The 15,554-nt window shown below is 46.3% G+C and overlaps 1 protein-coding gene across 3 annotated transcripts; it reads right to left on the reverse strand.

Annotated features, from left to right (window-relative positions):
* Positions 1-287: 287 nt before the first annotated feature.
* Positions 288-15,531, reverse strand: MIEF1 (mitochondrial elongation factor 1). Of its 3 annotated transcripts, none has more exons than XM_050917288.1 (6): positions 15,437-15,531; positions 13,507-13,655; positions 13,101-13,281; positions 11,680-11,942; positions 9,894-10,601; positions 288-332 (listed from the first exon to the last, which is right to left on the reverse strand). In XM_050917288.1, exons 2-6 carry the CDS (start codon positions 13,648-13,650, stop codon positions 303-305), a joined length of 1,326 nt encoding a protein of 441 aa, XP_050773245.1. In that variant the 5' UTR covers positions 13,651-13,655; positions 15,437-15,531; the 3' UTR covers positions 288-302. The 3 variants fall into 3 exon arrangements, with proteins under 3 accessions (XP_050773245.1, XP_050773235.1, XP_050773225.1); XM_050917278.1 differs by lacking the exon at positions 288-332 and adding an exon at positions 6,209-9,695; XM_050917268.1 differs by lacking the exon at positions 288-332 and adding an exon at positions 6,209-9,695 and having other exon boundaries at positions 9,813-10,601.
* Positions 15,532-15,554: the final 23 nt, after the last annotated feature.

Here is a 15,554-nt window from a genome sequence, read left to right on the forward strand (position 1 = left end):
CCCCCAAACTTTGTCAGCTGCAAACTTTATGCATCCCAGTATTTCAGTGATCATTTTAGATTTTCTTCTAAGTCATTGGTGAAAATATTAAATCTTTGGCTTGATGATGATTCCGTTTACATTTTGCAACCTACCAGTTAGCCAGTTTTGAAGCCATTTTACATGTGCTGTTAATTTTGTATCATTCTGTTTTTTCAACCAAAGTATCATTTCAGTCCAAAAGTGTGGTTAAGCTGCACGCTGTATTGCTACAACTGCTGCTTGACTTACTGCTTTCACCTTGTCATATCACCGGGCCTCAGTTAGTCTTGATAAGGTAAACAAGCAGGAGCCTAAAAAAAATAAATATGTAGTTCAGATAACATGAAAGTGGTTCCTGCATCTGAAGTAATAACTAGATCCTGGGTTAACTAAACTCAAGAGGTTGAAGGCATTAATATAAGGCTAGGGTGCCATTACTACCAAAATGTGCTGCTTCTAATGGCCATCAGTCCCCCTTCATTGAAATAAGAGTGGGGAACCAGTGATTGAGCATTCCAAATCTTGAAGCAGTGTGCTCCTGCAGAGTGTCATGGGACACCCAGGGAATCAACCCATCTAGTGCTTAATCTAGCTTAATCTCATCTTTTTTCATGTGTCCTTGGTCTGTTTTTGTTTTTAATCCACTGCAGTGGCAGTATTGCTGTTGCCAGTGTGGGTCCTGATCCTGCAAGGTGCTGAGTACCATGAGTGTCAAGGGCACACAGCACCTTGTAGCACTGGACCCACTGCAATCAGGGGGCTAGCAGGAAGAGTACTACTCCCTAGTCACCCCTTCAGAGGGGTAAAGAATCTACCAGTGCAAGGCAATGTGAAGATTTGATAGCTGGGGGATTGGAGTGGCAGACAAGAGGGTAAAACTGGACTGAAGTCAACAGGAATTATGAACAAATAGCTACAGTTTTAAAAACTCATACTAATTCTGCCACTTTCAGCCCCAGCAATCTATTTATACTCTGAAGGCTGTTCATCAAGACCATGGCTAGAATTTCTTTTTAAAAGGAAACTTAGATTAGCACTACTTCATTATGGGAGTCCGTGATATTGAACCAGTCAATCGGACTTTGGGGTTTTAGAGTCATTTTGTTAAAAACTGCCCTCTGCACTAGCATTTAGGAAGGATTAAGACACTGCTTAATTTGCAACGGGGCTTGCCAGGGCTGAGCCCCAGCACCGCTAGGCTTGGCAGTTCATAGCCCCAGCACCTCTGGGCTTGCCATATCAGTTATGAAAGTAAAAAAATTGCTTGAGTTCCAGCACCTAATTGCTTGAGCCCCAGCATCTCTTTTATTATAAATTAAGCACTAGATTAAGAGCATGAGAAGTTTAAATTTTCTAAACCAAGCCATTTTTTTCAATCTGGTTAGACACTTCATAAAGGAGAACCATTCCAAATGTTGACTGCCGTACAGCTCCGCTTCATCAACTTGTTTCAAACCTTTGACATTTTTTAAAGATTATAACACTTGATGTTGTAGTATAAAGATTTTATTAGCATGGTTGGAATGTTCACCTAACTCACTTCTGGCTATGTCACTTGTGAGTAATGCAGATCATCTCAGATGAATGGTAATACAACCTTTACATCCTGCCAGCTTTGATTCTGCATATGTCATAGATGTCATAGAAAAACTATTATAAGACAATTTAAAAACGTTGTTGGGATTGTTTCTTGTCTCCCTGTAGCTATAGAGTCAGGAGCCTTCATTATCATGAGCCCAACTGAACAGGGCTGAAAGACAGCTATTTCAATAAAAGTAAAACACCTTTAATATAATGTTGTGTTCCTAAAAAAGCCTTTAACAACCCTTTCAGAGCTACAGATGAGAGCTGGGGTCCATGAGAAAGAAAGTGAATCTTCCACCTGTAGATCTTTACAACCAGGAAATATTAGTTGTAACATTTTGACATTGTAAGATCTTGAAAATATTTTCCTGGCCCATCCTGAGATCCTTGAATCTTGCCCATCACCACAGGCCAGGATAATTTTGGGAGGGAAATTGCCCATTTGTGAGAGGAAGGATGGTTCAGTGGATAAAGCACTGACCTAGGATGTGGGTTCAATTCCCAGGTCTGCCATGACCTTGGGTAAGTCATTTAGCCTCTCTAGGTACATCTACTCTGCAATAAAAAAACCTGTGGCACAGAGTCTGAGCCTGGGTTAACTGACAAGCTAGCAGGACTCAAGGCTACAGGGCACAAAACTGACGCATAGGCACGCAAGCTGGAGCCCAGACTCTCAGATCTACCCACCTCACAGGGTTTCCAGCCTGAGTCCGAACGTCTACACTGCAATTTTTAGCCCCAGGAACCTGAGTCAGCTAACCTGCACCAACGATGACCATGCTGCAAGTCTTTTATTGCAGGGTTGACATACCATCTCTGCCTCAGTTCCCCCTCTGTAGAACAGGGATAATATTTCTTCCTTGCCTCACAGGGATGTTGTGAAAATGAATACATTAAAGAGTGTGAAGCACTTTGGAATCTACTGATGAAAAACACTGTCTTAGAAATAGGCATGATTTATTATTTCAGGAGGAGACAACACTGCTCCAGTGGACTGATTTTTTAAAAAGGCAGCTGCCTTGGGATTGGGGATGTGTGAGTAAATCCTGGAGAAAGATTAGTAGGCAGGGGGCAAATGAGGTGGTTAAATGTGTATGACACAAACATTTATCACATGGCTATCATCATCTCCACAGGTCGGGTACGTGTCTCCTCTGGTCTAAGACTAAGCTATAGAAAGGTGAAACCAAAATTAGTAGAAATTAAAAAAATAAGATTGGTTCCATTTCACTGTGAGGCCATGGTTATGTGCCCATAACTACTGGAATATGGACAGTTTCCCTCAGAATGGTCATTCCCACAACTGCCCACCTGAAGCACCTGGGTTTCTCCTATGGGAGGAAACCCTCCTCTAAGGATGAGAGAGAAGTTCAGTCTTCATGGCCTATTCAGTCCTTGGTCTCTCTCCTGAGACTGTCAGCAATGTCTGTTAGTGTCAATGAGTGTTTTTTTTAATGTGAGCAAAGATCCCCACAGGAATGGGATTGAGATATGCAACAATTAATTTCACATAGATGCTCAAATGTTCCGATAGTAATGATTTTCCAGCACAACTGAGCTAGACTGGAATCTAAGACCTGAAGCCGAAATACTCTGTGTCCCATTCCTCCACTTCACATATCCTCCTAATTGATTTAGGGTATGTCTACACAGGGATTACAAAAACTTGTGGCTGGCCTGGGTCAGCTGACATGGGCTTGTGGGGCTCAGGCTCCAGATTGAAAAATTGCTGTGTGGACATTTGGGGGAGGGTCCCTGAGCTCAGGCTTCAGCCTGAGCCCAAATGCCTACACAGCAATTTTTAGCCCTGCAGGCTGAGTCCCATGAGCCCAAGGCAGCTGCTCCGAGCAAGCCACAGCCATGCTCCAGGTCTTTTATCCCTGTATAGATGTTGAAAGCACAGTATGTACCACTTGCATCTATGCAATTCAAAAGCAAAAATAAAATCATTAAACAATTAAGCCAGTTAGCCTCTCAAGACTATACTTCAGCATGTGGAATCTTGAATTAGCACAAAAAATAGCTACTCACCTTTTAAATAGGGCAGCCCAGCATGCTGAACCTAGCTCCTTTGCTCCATATTCTGCACTAGCAGCCTGTCTATTTTGGGGTGTGATTCAAGGTGTTTATTACCTACAAAACTCACAGTGGCCCCTCACTCTATGCCCCCCTGCAACAGCAGCTACATCCCACCAAGAGGTTGCAGGGCCACCCAGAGGATTCAGGGGCCTGGGATCTTCGGCGGCAAGGGCCCCCCGCTGCTGAATTGCCGCCAAAGACCTTGCACTTCGCGGGTTCCTGGCAGAAGGACCCTCCCGCCGCGGGTCTTCAGGGCACTTTGGCAGCAGGTTCTGGAGCGGAAGGACCCCCCCCCCCCACCGCCTAATTGCCACCGAAGACCTGGAGCACAAGCTCTGGGGGCCAAAGTCCCGCGAGAGCTTTCTGGGGTCCCCAGAGCAAGTAAAGGACCCCACTCCAGGGCCCCCAAAAAACTCTCGTGGGGGTCTCTGCAGGGCCTGGGGCAAATTGCCCCAGTTGCCCCCCCCCAGGCGGCCCTGAGAGGTTGTCTTCAACACTGAACTCCAGGAGGCAAGCTGCAAGCCATTTCTGATGGAAGGCCCTTGGCTTTGGAAAGAGCATCTCGCTTCGACCAGCTCACCTTTCTGGGGGCTGACTTACTGCTTGGGAAAGTGTGGAAGGCAACATCTAACACTGCTTATGAAGCAAGTCCAGCACAGCGATGGGGGCAGGGACACAACTGCCTTTCCTACACTTGGCAAGGAAACTGTTGCTGGGACACTGGATTGCATGAACTGACTCCATCTCGTATCCTTGCAACAGTGCAGCTAGCACATCTACATACACTTTACAACCTCTGAACCAGTGCATTCAGAGATTCTGAAAGCAATCATCCTCCACTGCTCAGTCCCACAGAAGCAGGGCTTGTCGGCACTCACCAATTACAAAGCACTGCATTGTGGGATGAGTTAGGAGGAAGGGTTCAATTGCTGTAACTATGATGCTTGTGACTTCCTGTCCAGGCTGGGAAGAAATCATTGTAGACTGCACCAGCTCAGCCAGACCTGAGCTAGAGACTTTCTCCCAGATATTGCTGCCAATTATTACAAGAAATGCTGGGACAGCTGTTATGCCTGGATGCCAGGTGTTAAATTCCAAAAATGTGGCAAGCTTCAGGCTTTCAGGGCCAGTGTGATTGAGGGTCACATCAGAAGTAGACTTCATTGGGGCAGGTTGCACAAAAACTGCTTCTATAAAGGCACCAGTCAGCCCCAAATAAAGGCTTGATGTTGCTCATTCTCTTTCCTTCACTGAAACCAGGCTGCCAAAAAAACCCAAACAAACTGGGAAACCTTTACAATTGCAACTCCCTTTTTAATATGTTTTAAAAAAAAATGTACTGACCATAAAAAAACTAATATTCCTTTCCCTCAAGTAAATTAAGCACTTAATCACAGGTGCCTCTAATGTGGTGTGAAGCTTATGGAGCAGTTTCTATACCTTGGTGCAGGGTCCCAGAATCAGGCTGACGGGAGATTGGTATAATCTGTCAAAAGATGGCATCTTTTCATGTCCAACACTCCCCGCATTCCCAGCAACGAACCAATCTTCACATGGGCCAGTGGCAAGAGGTCTTCCCTACTGTGCCACTGCCAGCATGACCCTTAGCTAGCATTTGTATCTGGCAAGGGGAAGAATATGAGATAAATGGCATGTAGAGAGAAAAAAGTCAGTGAGGAATCGTGCAGGTCAGAACTGGAAAGTGAAGATCAAAAGAGAGAAACCCCTTGAAGCATGTGAAACCACATTAAACAGAAGCAGAGGTGCCCACGAAGGGGCATGAGCTTTCACCGCCACTTCAGAGAAACTGAAGGAGACACAACTCCCTAAGGAGGAGTCCTTCTCATGTGACTCATGTATGCAGGCTGCCTGGGGCAATGGTGTCGCAATGCATTGATCATTGCTCTCTCATGGACAATTGAACATAAGAACGGCCATACTGGTCAGACCAAAGGTCCATCTAGCCCAGTGTCCTGTCTTCCAAAAGTGGCCAATGCCAGGTACTTCAGAGGGAATGAACAGGACGGGCAATCATCAATGATCCATCCCGTTGCCCATTCCCAGCTTCTGACAAACAGAGGCTAGGGACACCATCCCTGTCCATCAGCCATTGATGGAGCTATCCTCCATGAATTTATCTAGTTCTTTTTTGAACCCTGTTATAATCTTGGCCTTCACAACATCCTCTGGCAAGGAGTTTCACAGGTTGACTGTATGTTGTGTGAAGAAATACTTCCTTTTGTTTTAAACCTGCTGCCTATTAATTTCATTTAGTGACTCCTAGTTCTTGTGCTTGCAGATGGTTGATCGTTCTGAGATAGAAAGGGGGTGTGTGCAACTGCAAATCAATAAGGGACAAGCGAGCCTTATCTTAAGCACATTAGGCCCTTCAAGAAAAGTGCTAGAGAAATGTGAGATTTTATAACTATGGTGCTTCGGGCAAGTCTTCTCCTGCCCTGACACTGGGAATGAACAGAGACAGGAGGCAAGGCATTGTCTACACATGTATCAAAGAGAGCCAACATTCTGTGGAAAGTTATTTTATTTCAGTATCCACACACTCTGTCACAGATCGTACACTACTCCTTCCCTCTTCCAGTCCACAATATCACAGCCTGGGAGAGATGGGGGCATCTCAACCGCTCACTTCAGACCATGGGCACCCAGACTCCATGACACCAGGGGCCACATCAGCAGCTTGTCAGGAAGCAAAGGGCAGCCTTTTTACATAATTGCTTTTAATTTTAAAAATCTTCATGTGACTTAAAAGGTTAAAGATTGAACTCAATGGCAGGAAAAACCTGCAGTTGAGCTAGCTGGTCCTCACTCTGAAGTTGCAGGGAACCCAAAGACAATCTTATACAAGTTGTGTGTGATTTAAGCAATAGCAGCACACACCAAGGCATTCCCGGAGCCAAGAGTGCAAAACAACAGACTTGGGGCTCTGGGCCTGTTACAATCATTTGTCTCCATGGGCTGCCGGCCCTTCCCTGAACTGGGGAAGTGGCCATGAGCTGCAATTTTCATATTTTATTCTGGGCATCCTTGCTCTGTATTTTAATTTCATATAGAAAGCAGTCCATGAATGGGTAAGACACAGAAGCCCTCCTGGCTATTACTCTCCTCTCAATACAACTAGACTTGTAGTGAACTTTAACACTGATAGATACCAGCTCGACAACTCTTACAAGTGCATGCAGATTAGTGTCAACTTCCAGCGCACTGGCCCTCCCTGCCCTGGTCTTCATGCCTCAGCCCTGACCTGATCTAACCACATTCTGTGGACACATGGTCAGATCAATCTCTGTGACCCATTATATCTTTGGCCTATGCTGAGACTTAGAAACAAGGGGGTGATTGTTGTCAGTTGTGGCAGCTGCCTGCGGGATGAGAGCACCCGGTTCCCTAGGAACCAGGCTGAGACCACATCCTTGTAGTTAACTCAGCGGGGAAAAAAGTTTTACATTTCAGAATTGAACAGATGAAGTGATGAAAGTGACTGAAGTGAAGTGGAACAAAGTCTTGTTGAGAGAGGGGAAAAAAAAGACACAAATTCAACTTTGGAGCAACAAGAAATGGTCATAAAAACACGAATCATTAGGTTGCCAGAAAGAAACAAAGGGTTCACTTACCTATCTTTATACAGACACTGTATCTGACAAGAACAGGGAAGGCTTCTGAAGCCAAACCAGACACTGGCTTCGCCCTATTCTTGTCTCACCCTTTTTGTAGTGTTTTGATAATTCCTGACCATGCTATTACTCAGTTATGTCAAGGCCATTGTATTGGAGTCGGCATCAAGTGAGGGGGGTGAGAACACGGCAGAGATGAATGCACAGAGGGAATCCATCCATCCCCTAATATTGTAATAGCTTTGCTGACCTTCAAGAAGCTAGAGGGAGGGTGAGTTTCCCAGTCCCCCAAGGGACTCAAAGTCTCGCCTGTTTGTGTTAATGGCAGGAAGACTGATACTGGAAGTAAAGCAGAGAGCAAAAAAGGAAAAGGGTTAAACTCCAAGAACATGAGTAAGGAGCAACCAACACCTCACCCAATACTGACTGCTGCAGAAGTTAAAAAATAAAATAATACAAAGTCAATTTGTTAACCCCTCGGAGACTACAGATTTTATATAACACACGGCTTTCCAAGTTTTTGGCTGGCAGCCTAGAAAATAGCAGCAGTCTAGGGGTTAAATAATTTAAAATGTAACATTGCATTATCACTGTATACTGAATACTGTCAGACAAACTGGTTAGACTGGACTGACTGCCTGAGAAAATCTGGCCTAGGATAAATGCACATCCCTAGGATTCATCTTACTAGCACCACCTTTAATTAGAAAATATGGCCTAAGTCTCTCTGCTGGGACTCCACCCCTGAGATTTACCTCACAAGCCCCTGCAACACCTTTAAGAGGGAAATAAAATAAGATCTTAGATCTCTTCTCATGAGTCTCTACAATTGCAATTCATCTCCTCAGCTTTTGTGTTGCTTTTAAATAGAAAGGTTGGGTGTTAAAAATGGGAAGAGGAGAAAACTCCAAAACTGCATGTACACATAATGGTAGTACTTGTCATTCAAGACAGACAGAGCCCCACCATTGTCAGAGAGTGGCAGCAGGAAGGAAGCTGTGTAGTTCCGAGCAGATAGGTGCCCCATGCCTGCAATGCAGGAGATACAGCTGTGTGGCTGGCCACTCCCTCAAAGCTGTATAATCATCTGGAGGCAGGCAGGGAAGTACAGCAGAGAGAGAACAGCACAAAATGGCAGTGGAAGTTGAAATACTGTAGAAATCCAACAGGACCAAAACAGAGGAAACGTGAATTATGTGCCCCACTGTCCCTGTGACTTTACACTGCAAACAGTGCAAGTTTAACCTGTGGGAACACAGAAGGGAAGATCTACCTCAGCTCTCCCCTTCCTTCCCCTCCTCCCAAAACAGAGATACATACCTTTCATCTCCTGTTCCCAGTAACTCACTCCAAGATGGCTCCTAGGCACTAACACTGCACTTAGTAAGTATGGGCCAGATACTCAGCTGGTGTAATTCAGTGTGGCTTCATCAACTTAAGTGCAGCTTCACCAATTTACACCAGGTGACAATCTGATCCATGTGTGTCTATTGCAAACCCCTCTGTTGTATAAACCTGCTTCCACCTGTTACTGAGAGTAAAAACCATAATGGAATGAGAGAGCTGCTATACGAGAAACGGAGAAAACAGATCCCGTATTCAGCCTCTTACTCTGCACATCTGAGGTCTCACCTTGACTGTTCTTGATTTCCAAGGCAATTCCACCAGAAACACCCAATGGATCTTGCCAGGCAGGACCCCACTCTCTCCTCAGCTTCATGAGAACAGGATGCACATGCAGTTTCTTCACAGGTTCAGTGTGACTAGTGGTGGTGCACCTTTGACTGATCACATATACCCAACTTATCAAGGATGACACTGCTGTTGGACTCCACACTAGCAGAAACGTCAGCCATGTGCATACTTCTTCTGCAAGCCTTATACCCCTACATACTGCCTGTACAATCATTATGCAGAGTTCACTCTGTAATACAATCACTGCTATACACAATCCTATCAAAAAATCCTAGTTGAGCTGCTATGCACTTCTGGGTCTGAGTGGGAGAGAGGGGAAAGGAAAACAACAAGGTAGGTGAAACAGGAAACACATGAGGGAGGGGAAGTCAGACAGTGGGAGAAATACTAGATGTCAACGATAAGTTTGCTCAAATTGCCATTGGATTCACTGGCCCTGTTCCACCCACTCTAATATGGAAATGAAGGGGTTCACTCCCTCATAGGGAAAAGAGGGCACAGTGTTTTGGTAGAAGGTTGGAACACCTGCAGCAGGCCTTAAGAACAAACACTGCACAATGGTGCCTCCTCCCCACCCCCCCGCAGCCAATAGATAACAGCTGGGACAGAGAACAGTGGAACTGGACCAGTAGCACCATGAAATCCAGCAGGAGCACCAACTTCACAGCAGGAAATATGGGTGGCCTAAAGAAAAAAGATGGGGGGAGAGGGACAACAGTTAGTAAGAGTCAAAGTCCATCTTGGCCAGACAACCCCAACATCATTCTCCCATGTAAAGTCCCATTACGTCTGCAGCAAGACCTGTGGCTCTGAGAAGGAGCTGTAGAGAGTGTAGCCCAACTCATCCACTTCTTCAGGGGTGAGTTCTGAAAACAAGTTCACCTTGGGATTCAGAGCACTGGGTAAGACACCAGCCTCCAAGTAGCCAATCAGTCCCTTCAGTGCCTGCAAGAAGCGGTCAGCTAGCACATCTTGGGACCAGTCAGCCTCCTCTTGGGCCAGGTGCAGGATGACATTGGTGAGCTGGCTGGCAGTGAGGCGGCCCAGTGCTGGGTTTGACTTGCACACAGCTTTGAGAATCTTGAGGCACAAGCAACGGCAGCCAGAATCGCCTTGGTCCAGGGCCCGCAGGCGAGCTGTCTCTGCTGGCCGCAGGCTCAGTCGCCACAGATTGTCATACTGGGCCAATCGGTGGGGTTTGGCCACCAGGATGGTGTCACCCAGTGTCAGGGATGGTAGGAAGTCAATAAGAAGGTGTCGCTCTGGCTCATACTGGACTTCCAGTGTCAGGGTCTCTGGGGGTGCTGCCGGACGGATCACGTAGTCCAAGAGGGACCCAATGGCTGGCCAATTGATGGAACCTGCCACTACTTTCTCAAAAGTGTCTGCCACAGCCTTGGGGGAGAGGTAGCCCCCCACCACACAGCGGTCCCAGTAGCTGCTCCCACGGGGGAAGTACTCTGGGTTTTCCCGACGCACCAGGCAGAATCCAGGGATGTTCATGATGGTGTCCTCACCTGGAATGCATGACCACAGGTTCCGCTCCAAGACCAGAGGCACAATGAGCTGAATGTGATCAGCTGTCACTACCTGTCAGGAGAGGGGGAAAAAGGGCGAGAGTTAACAGTTGAACCTGCTGGGATAAAGCCATCTATCTGCTCACCACACACCTTCCTTCAAATGGGAATCCAAGAGTCTCTAAGCGGGACTCTCTGCCTTCCTTTCATCAGGAAACATGCAGAGGGATCATTCTTCATAATGCAGGGAAAAACTGAAGGGCATAATGAAATCTGGTATTTATTCAGCATTTGCCTTAAAGATCTCTATGAACCTTATGAACTCAAATGGATATACCAACTACAACATGGATTATTTCACCTACCACTAAATTGAATCCACCTCTTGGGTACGATGTGGCAGTTGTTTCAGCATACAGCAACATTACATAGCAGTTTGGGACACGAACTGGAGAATAACTGACAAACTGCAGGGAGAGCTTAAATTGTCAAATCTGATCATCCCACAACAGAATCTGGCATAGGTGCTAGAGTCAACGCCCCATTCTCTTGAGAAAGGTGTGCTGGGATCTTTAATGACCATATGTGATTAAAACATCAGATTTAAGTTGCATCTGATACTCAGCACTCCATCCAGGAGCATCGATTCAGTGCTGTCTCAGAAGTGACTCACTCACTATAGACTGTAGCCATTTTTGCATCAAAGTGATCTACAGCAGAGCTTGCTCTCCAGTTAACAAAACACAAACAAAAAGAGTAGGAAAGGCTTACAGAAATATACAAGGGTTCTGAGGGAAGCCACACATTTGGACAAAGATGTGCAAGGTAAGTGCTGTGGGGAAGGATAGAGAAAAATGGAGATGTGGCAGAAGCAGAGCAGGAAAATACAGAGAGGACAGAGAAAGAAGGAACTGAGACAAGCAGAAGGGAAAAAAACGAAGGTAGTAAAGAGCAGATGTTCTACAGACACAGCCAGAGCTGCATGTCTGTTTTGCAAAAACATCACACAGACGTATTCCCAGGAAATGTGGCATCGGAAGGCTTTTTAAACAGGAATGCTGTGCTGAAACAGCACACCTAGCAGGGAAGCCTGAAATACCTCTATCCAGTAACCTGCAGTATAATGGATACCACACACTCCAGTGAGTTACCTGCAGATCATCATAGAGGCTGCCACTGAGGTACATGTCACGTAGGGGCATGTCTGGCAGCTTGGCACGTAGGAAGCTACGCAGCTCAGCGCAGATATCTACAGCTGCCTGCTTGGCCCGGGCCTGCTCTTCTGCTGGGATAGCCACTTTCCTCCGATAGTAGGCAAAGAGTTTTTCTTGCAGGGACAGACGGAGGTGCGACTTCTTCAATTCTACTTGGCTCCTCTTGGCAGATGGTTTGGGCTTTGCAGGTCGGAACGCATCTGTCAGGCAAGAGTGAGAAATCGCATAATCCTCAACATTTCATTGCTAAATGTTTGAAAGCGATAACTTGGCAGCGCTGAAATGCAGCCCCCTTCAGGGTGGATTTTAGCAGTCATTTTGCAGGCTTTATTGTGAGTATCATAGTAGGAGAAAGTTGTGAATTACTTCAACAATAACTACTAAAGGAATTAGGTGGGCAGATAGTAAGTTGCCAGAGTTGAAATTTAACATGGACAATGAGACCATCTTGCAAAATGAAGTTATGTTGATGACTGTAAGTGGGCAGCGCCTATTAAATTTTATCCAAAAGACAGCAACCCTTGCAGCACAAGTGCCTCTAACATGATGCAGGAACAATGAGAGGACAGAGTAGTACCCCTTCCTGATCACCAGTACCCAAGTTTTTCCTAAAGGGCTCCTACAATGTACTGACAAAGCCCAATGGGGTTTAGCTTGCGAGATCTGATGCGGTTACAGTAATTTAAGGTGGTATGTCTGTCGGGGCTGTATTATCATCATAGATCAAGAGGCAGGCCAGAACAGGTGGGTAAGCAGGAAGAGCTAAGACACCGCAGGTCAAGCAGTTATGGGGCTTGCGTTGTTTTGGGGAAAAGGGAGAGGATTTCTCAAGGATCTCTCTCTCAAGCCTTCCATCTGATAGCTAGACCTGAACAGATACCTTCTCAGATCTCATTGATACACTTCTTCGTACTGCAGCACTTCCCTCTGGTTGAAATATGAAGCAGGGGAAATCAAGTACCCCTTCCTCAGGCAGTATTCAAGGAGGTCATTTTAAGAGCTGCTGAAATGCCTTTATTCAGCTCCTAAAGACAACTCCTCCACCTTCAGGGGATGACAGAGCCCATATAATTACTTCAGATGACATAATTCAGCTCTTGATTTAGATGCCCTGGTCATTAAGCTTCTTGCTGCTCCCCCAGTAGCAATGCCAAAGCCATCCTGGAGTTGACCTGCTTGCGGAAACAGAGGTTTGGACACCAGGTAAAGTTCTGTGCCAGGTTATTATTTTGCAGATTCTACATTCAAAACTGGTGATCCTTAGAGGTTGGTTAAAGATCTCAATTTTACCTGGAGAGGGGGTAACAGGATTGAAAGAGCAGCTGCTATAATGCTGAAGGTGTCACACTGCTTCTTACCTGCATCTAAAGCTGAAGGATCAGTGGGGAGGGTCTGTAGGGAACGGCTCAGACTTGTCTTCATATCTTGGTTCAGTAACCGTGATGAGGACCCTAGCCAGTTTGGCTCCTCCCAGCTTCTCTTTCCTGACTGACTCAAGCGGGTGGGGCTGCTGGGAGCACTGATTGCCCTGTCATACATCTGAAACGGCATCACAGGGGGACAAGAAGTTACATTTGTTAAAAGTCCCATCCATTAGGAAACAACCAGCCCATATCCCTTCATTGGGTCCTTCCCATCCCCCCATTCCTCAGTGTTCATCTCCCTACCCCTCACCTTGTTACCTTCAGTAGCTCTGTTCGAATGTTCCATGCCCCTCCTCCACACAAGCACACCTTCCTTCCCCTCAAACCTCCTCACACTTACTCGTTTGACAGCCAGCGTGGCAATGCCCAGCATGGCAGCTCCGCCCACACCCAACACGAGCCGGGCATTGGAGAGCACAAAATCGATGGCTGTGCCAATGCCGTTGTCATCCTTCTTCCCCTTGCGCTCTCCAGCACCTGCCATCTCACCTTGAGAGGAGAGAACAGATTTGTCAGAACATTGTACCCCAGCAGTCTCCCCAGTCCGTTTCCCACGGTTCTTTGGAAGTTAGGATTTCCCACAATGAATTAGATTAATGGTCCATCAATTTCTGTATTTTGCCTCCTGCCACACTGGGTCAGGCCACATCTAGTCAGTTTTCTTGCCTCTAACAATGGCCAATGTCAGACTCTCCAGAGAAAAGAAATGAAACCCCTTTAAATGTTCCTAATTACACGGTATTATAGTCATGGGGAAAATTTATTCAACTCCAGCTCTCAGTTTATGACCTGAAGCATGATGATTAACAGCTCCTGACATTGTACCTGACCTAGGGTCACTGCAGAGGCTTTACACATAAACGTAGCAACCTGCCCGAGCCCACTTCTCCCAGGTGATCAGCAAAGCCAAAGCCCCAGCCCCACCACCCTGGACCAAAGCCAAAGGACTTTAACCCTTTGGCTTAAGCTTTGGCCCCAGGTAGTGGGCCTCGGGCCACAGCAAATCTAAGCCACCCCGGTGACCCCATTAAAATGGGGTCACGACCCACTTTGGGGTCCTGACCCACAGTTTCAGAACCACTGTTCTCATTCACATACATGTCTCATTTTGAATCCTACTAAATTTTTGGCTTCAATAGTATATAATGGCAATGAATTCCACTGCTTAATTATGTGTATAAAAAGTATTTTCTTTAATCACTTTTAAACTTGCTATTTTTCAGATTCATCAGATTTGCACTAGAGAAATTTTCAAAACTATTTTAAAGCCAGTTCTGCTATACTGACTTTAGAACTGGCTAAAGGCACACTATTCACCAAATTTTAGGCAGTTTAGAAAGGCCACACTTGTTCTTCTGAACCAGTTCCCAAAATCACTTTAAACTCCAAAAACTCAAGAAGGATGGTCACTGAGCTGATGAGTTTGCAACTGAATTACTTTTGGTCACTATACAGAAGATTTAGCAGTTGTCCACAGCAGTACACTAAAACAGTGTTTCTCAACTAGTAAATAGTCTGAGGATGAAGGCCCTAGGGCAGAGCTGTAACTAGACATTTCAGTGCCCAGGGCAAGCAAGCATATTTGCACTCCCTACCAGAGGTGATGTGGGAGTGGACCATGTGGGGTCATGTTCTCCCACCTCACAGATTTTTTGGCTGCGCTCCTCAACACAGACAAGCTGGGTGACCTGCTGAGGTGAGTTGGGATGGAGGTGGTGCACCCGCCCCGAGATCTGCTGTGTGGGGCTGACCCAAGCTGCCCTCACAGCTTTGTACCATTGGCAGCTGCCCCTCTCTTGCTATGGCCATGCCCTGGGATGGTTTTGGTCATATCCTACCCCAGGGGGAAGCTAGAGCCTTCCGAGCACTTACCCCACAGTGGTGACTGTTTCTGTGGGGGTTTCTGGACTTGATTCTCTGCTCTGGCCATTGCAAACTCCAGGGTTACAGCCCTGCTCAGGTTTAGCTCCATGACCCCAGCTGTACCAAATTTGTATGAGTTACATTGTGACCTGGCTCATGTGATTGCAGTACAGTTCACTCCAATTTGGCCCAGCTGTCAGACTTCCGTCATGACAGCTGGGCCAAACCTGAGTAGCACTGGAATCCGAGGTTGCAGTGCCTAGAGCAGGGAGGCGAGCCCAACCAGCCCTGTAGGATGGGAGCCACAGAAGCTGCCACATGACTCTTTGAAACATTCCAGCGACCCAATTTTGGGTCCCTACTCATGGGTTGAGAAACCCTGTAATAAAACAAACAAAGGGACCTACCCAAGGCTTAATGCATCTGTGAGGGGAGGATAGATATTCAGGCACTTTCTGGACTTTCTTCTTCAAGTTCGTGGTGGGCAGAAGATATTAATCATCTGTTCAGGAAGGTTAACGGTTT

This window comes from Gopherus flavomarginatus, chromosome 1 (genome assembly GCF_025201925.1).
Source record: "Gopherus flavomarginatus isolate rGopFla2 chromosome 1, rGopFla2.mat.asm, whole genome shotgun sequence".
Classification (NCBI taxonomy): domain Eukaryota; kingdom Metazoa; phylum Chordata; order Testudines; family Testudinidae; genus Gopherus; species Gopherus flavomarginatus.

What these genes read in the sequence shown, in the direction of transcription:
- MIEF1 (XM_050917268.1), bottom strand. Translation starts at nt 13,650, where the DNA reads ATGGCAGGTGCTGGAGAGCGCAAGGGGAAGAAGGATGACAACGGCATT. An exon ending in CCACGCTGGCTGTCAAACGA is followed by an intron (nt 13,282 to 13,506) that starts GTAAGTGTGAGG and finishes ATGCCGTTTCAG; the next exon opens with ATGTATGACAGGGCAATCAG. An exon ending in TCCTTCAGCTTTAGATGCAG is followed by an intron (nt 11,943 to 13,100) that starts GTAAGAAGCAGT and finishes CTTGCCTGACAG; the next exon opens with ATGCGTTCCGACCTGCAAAG.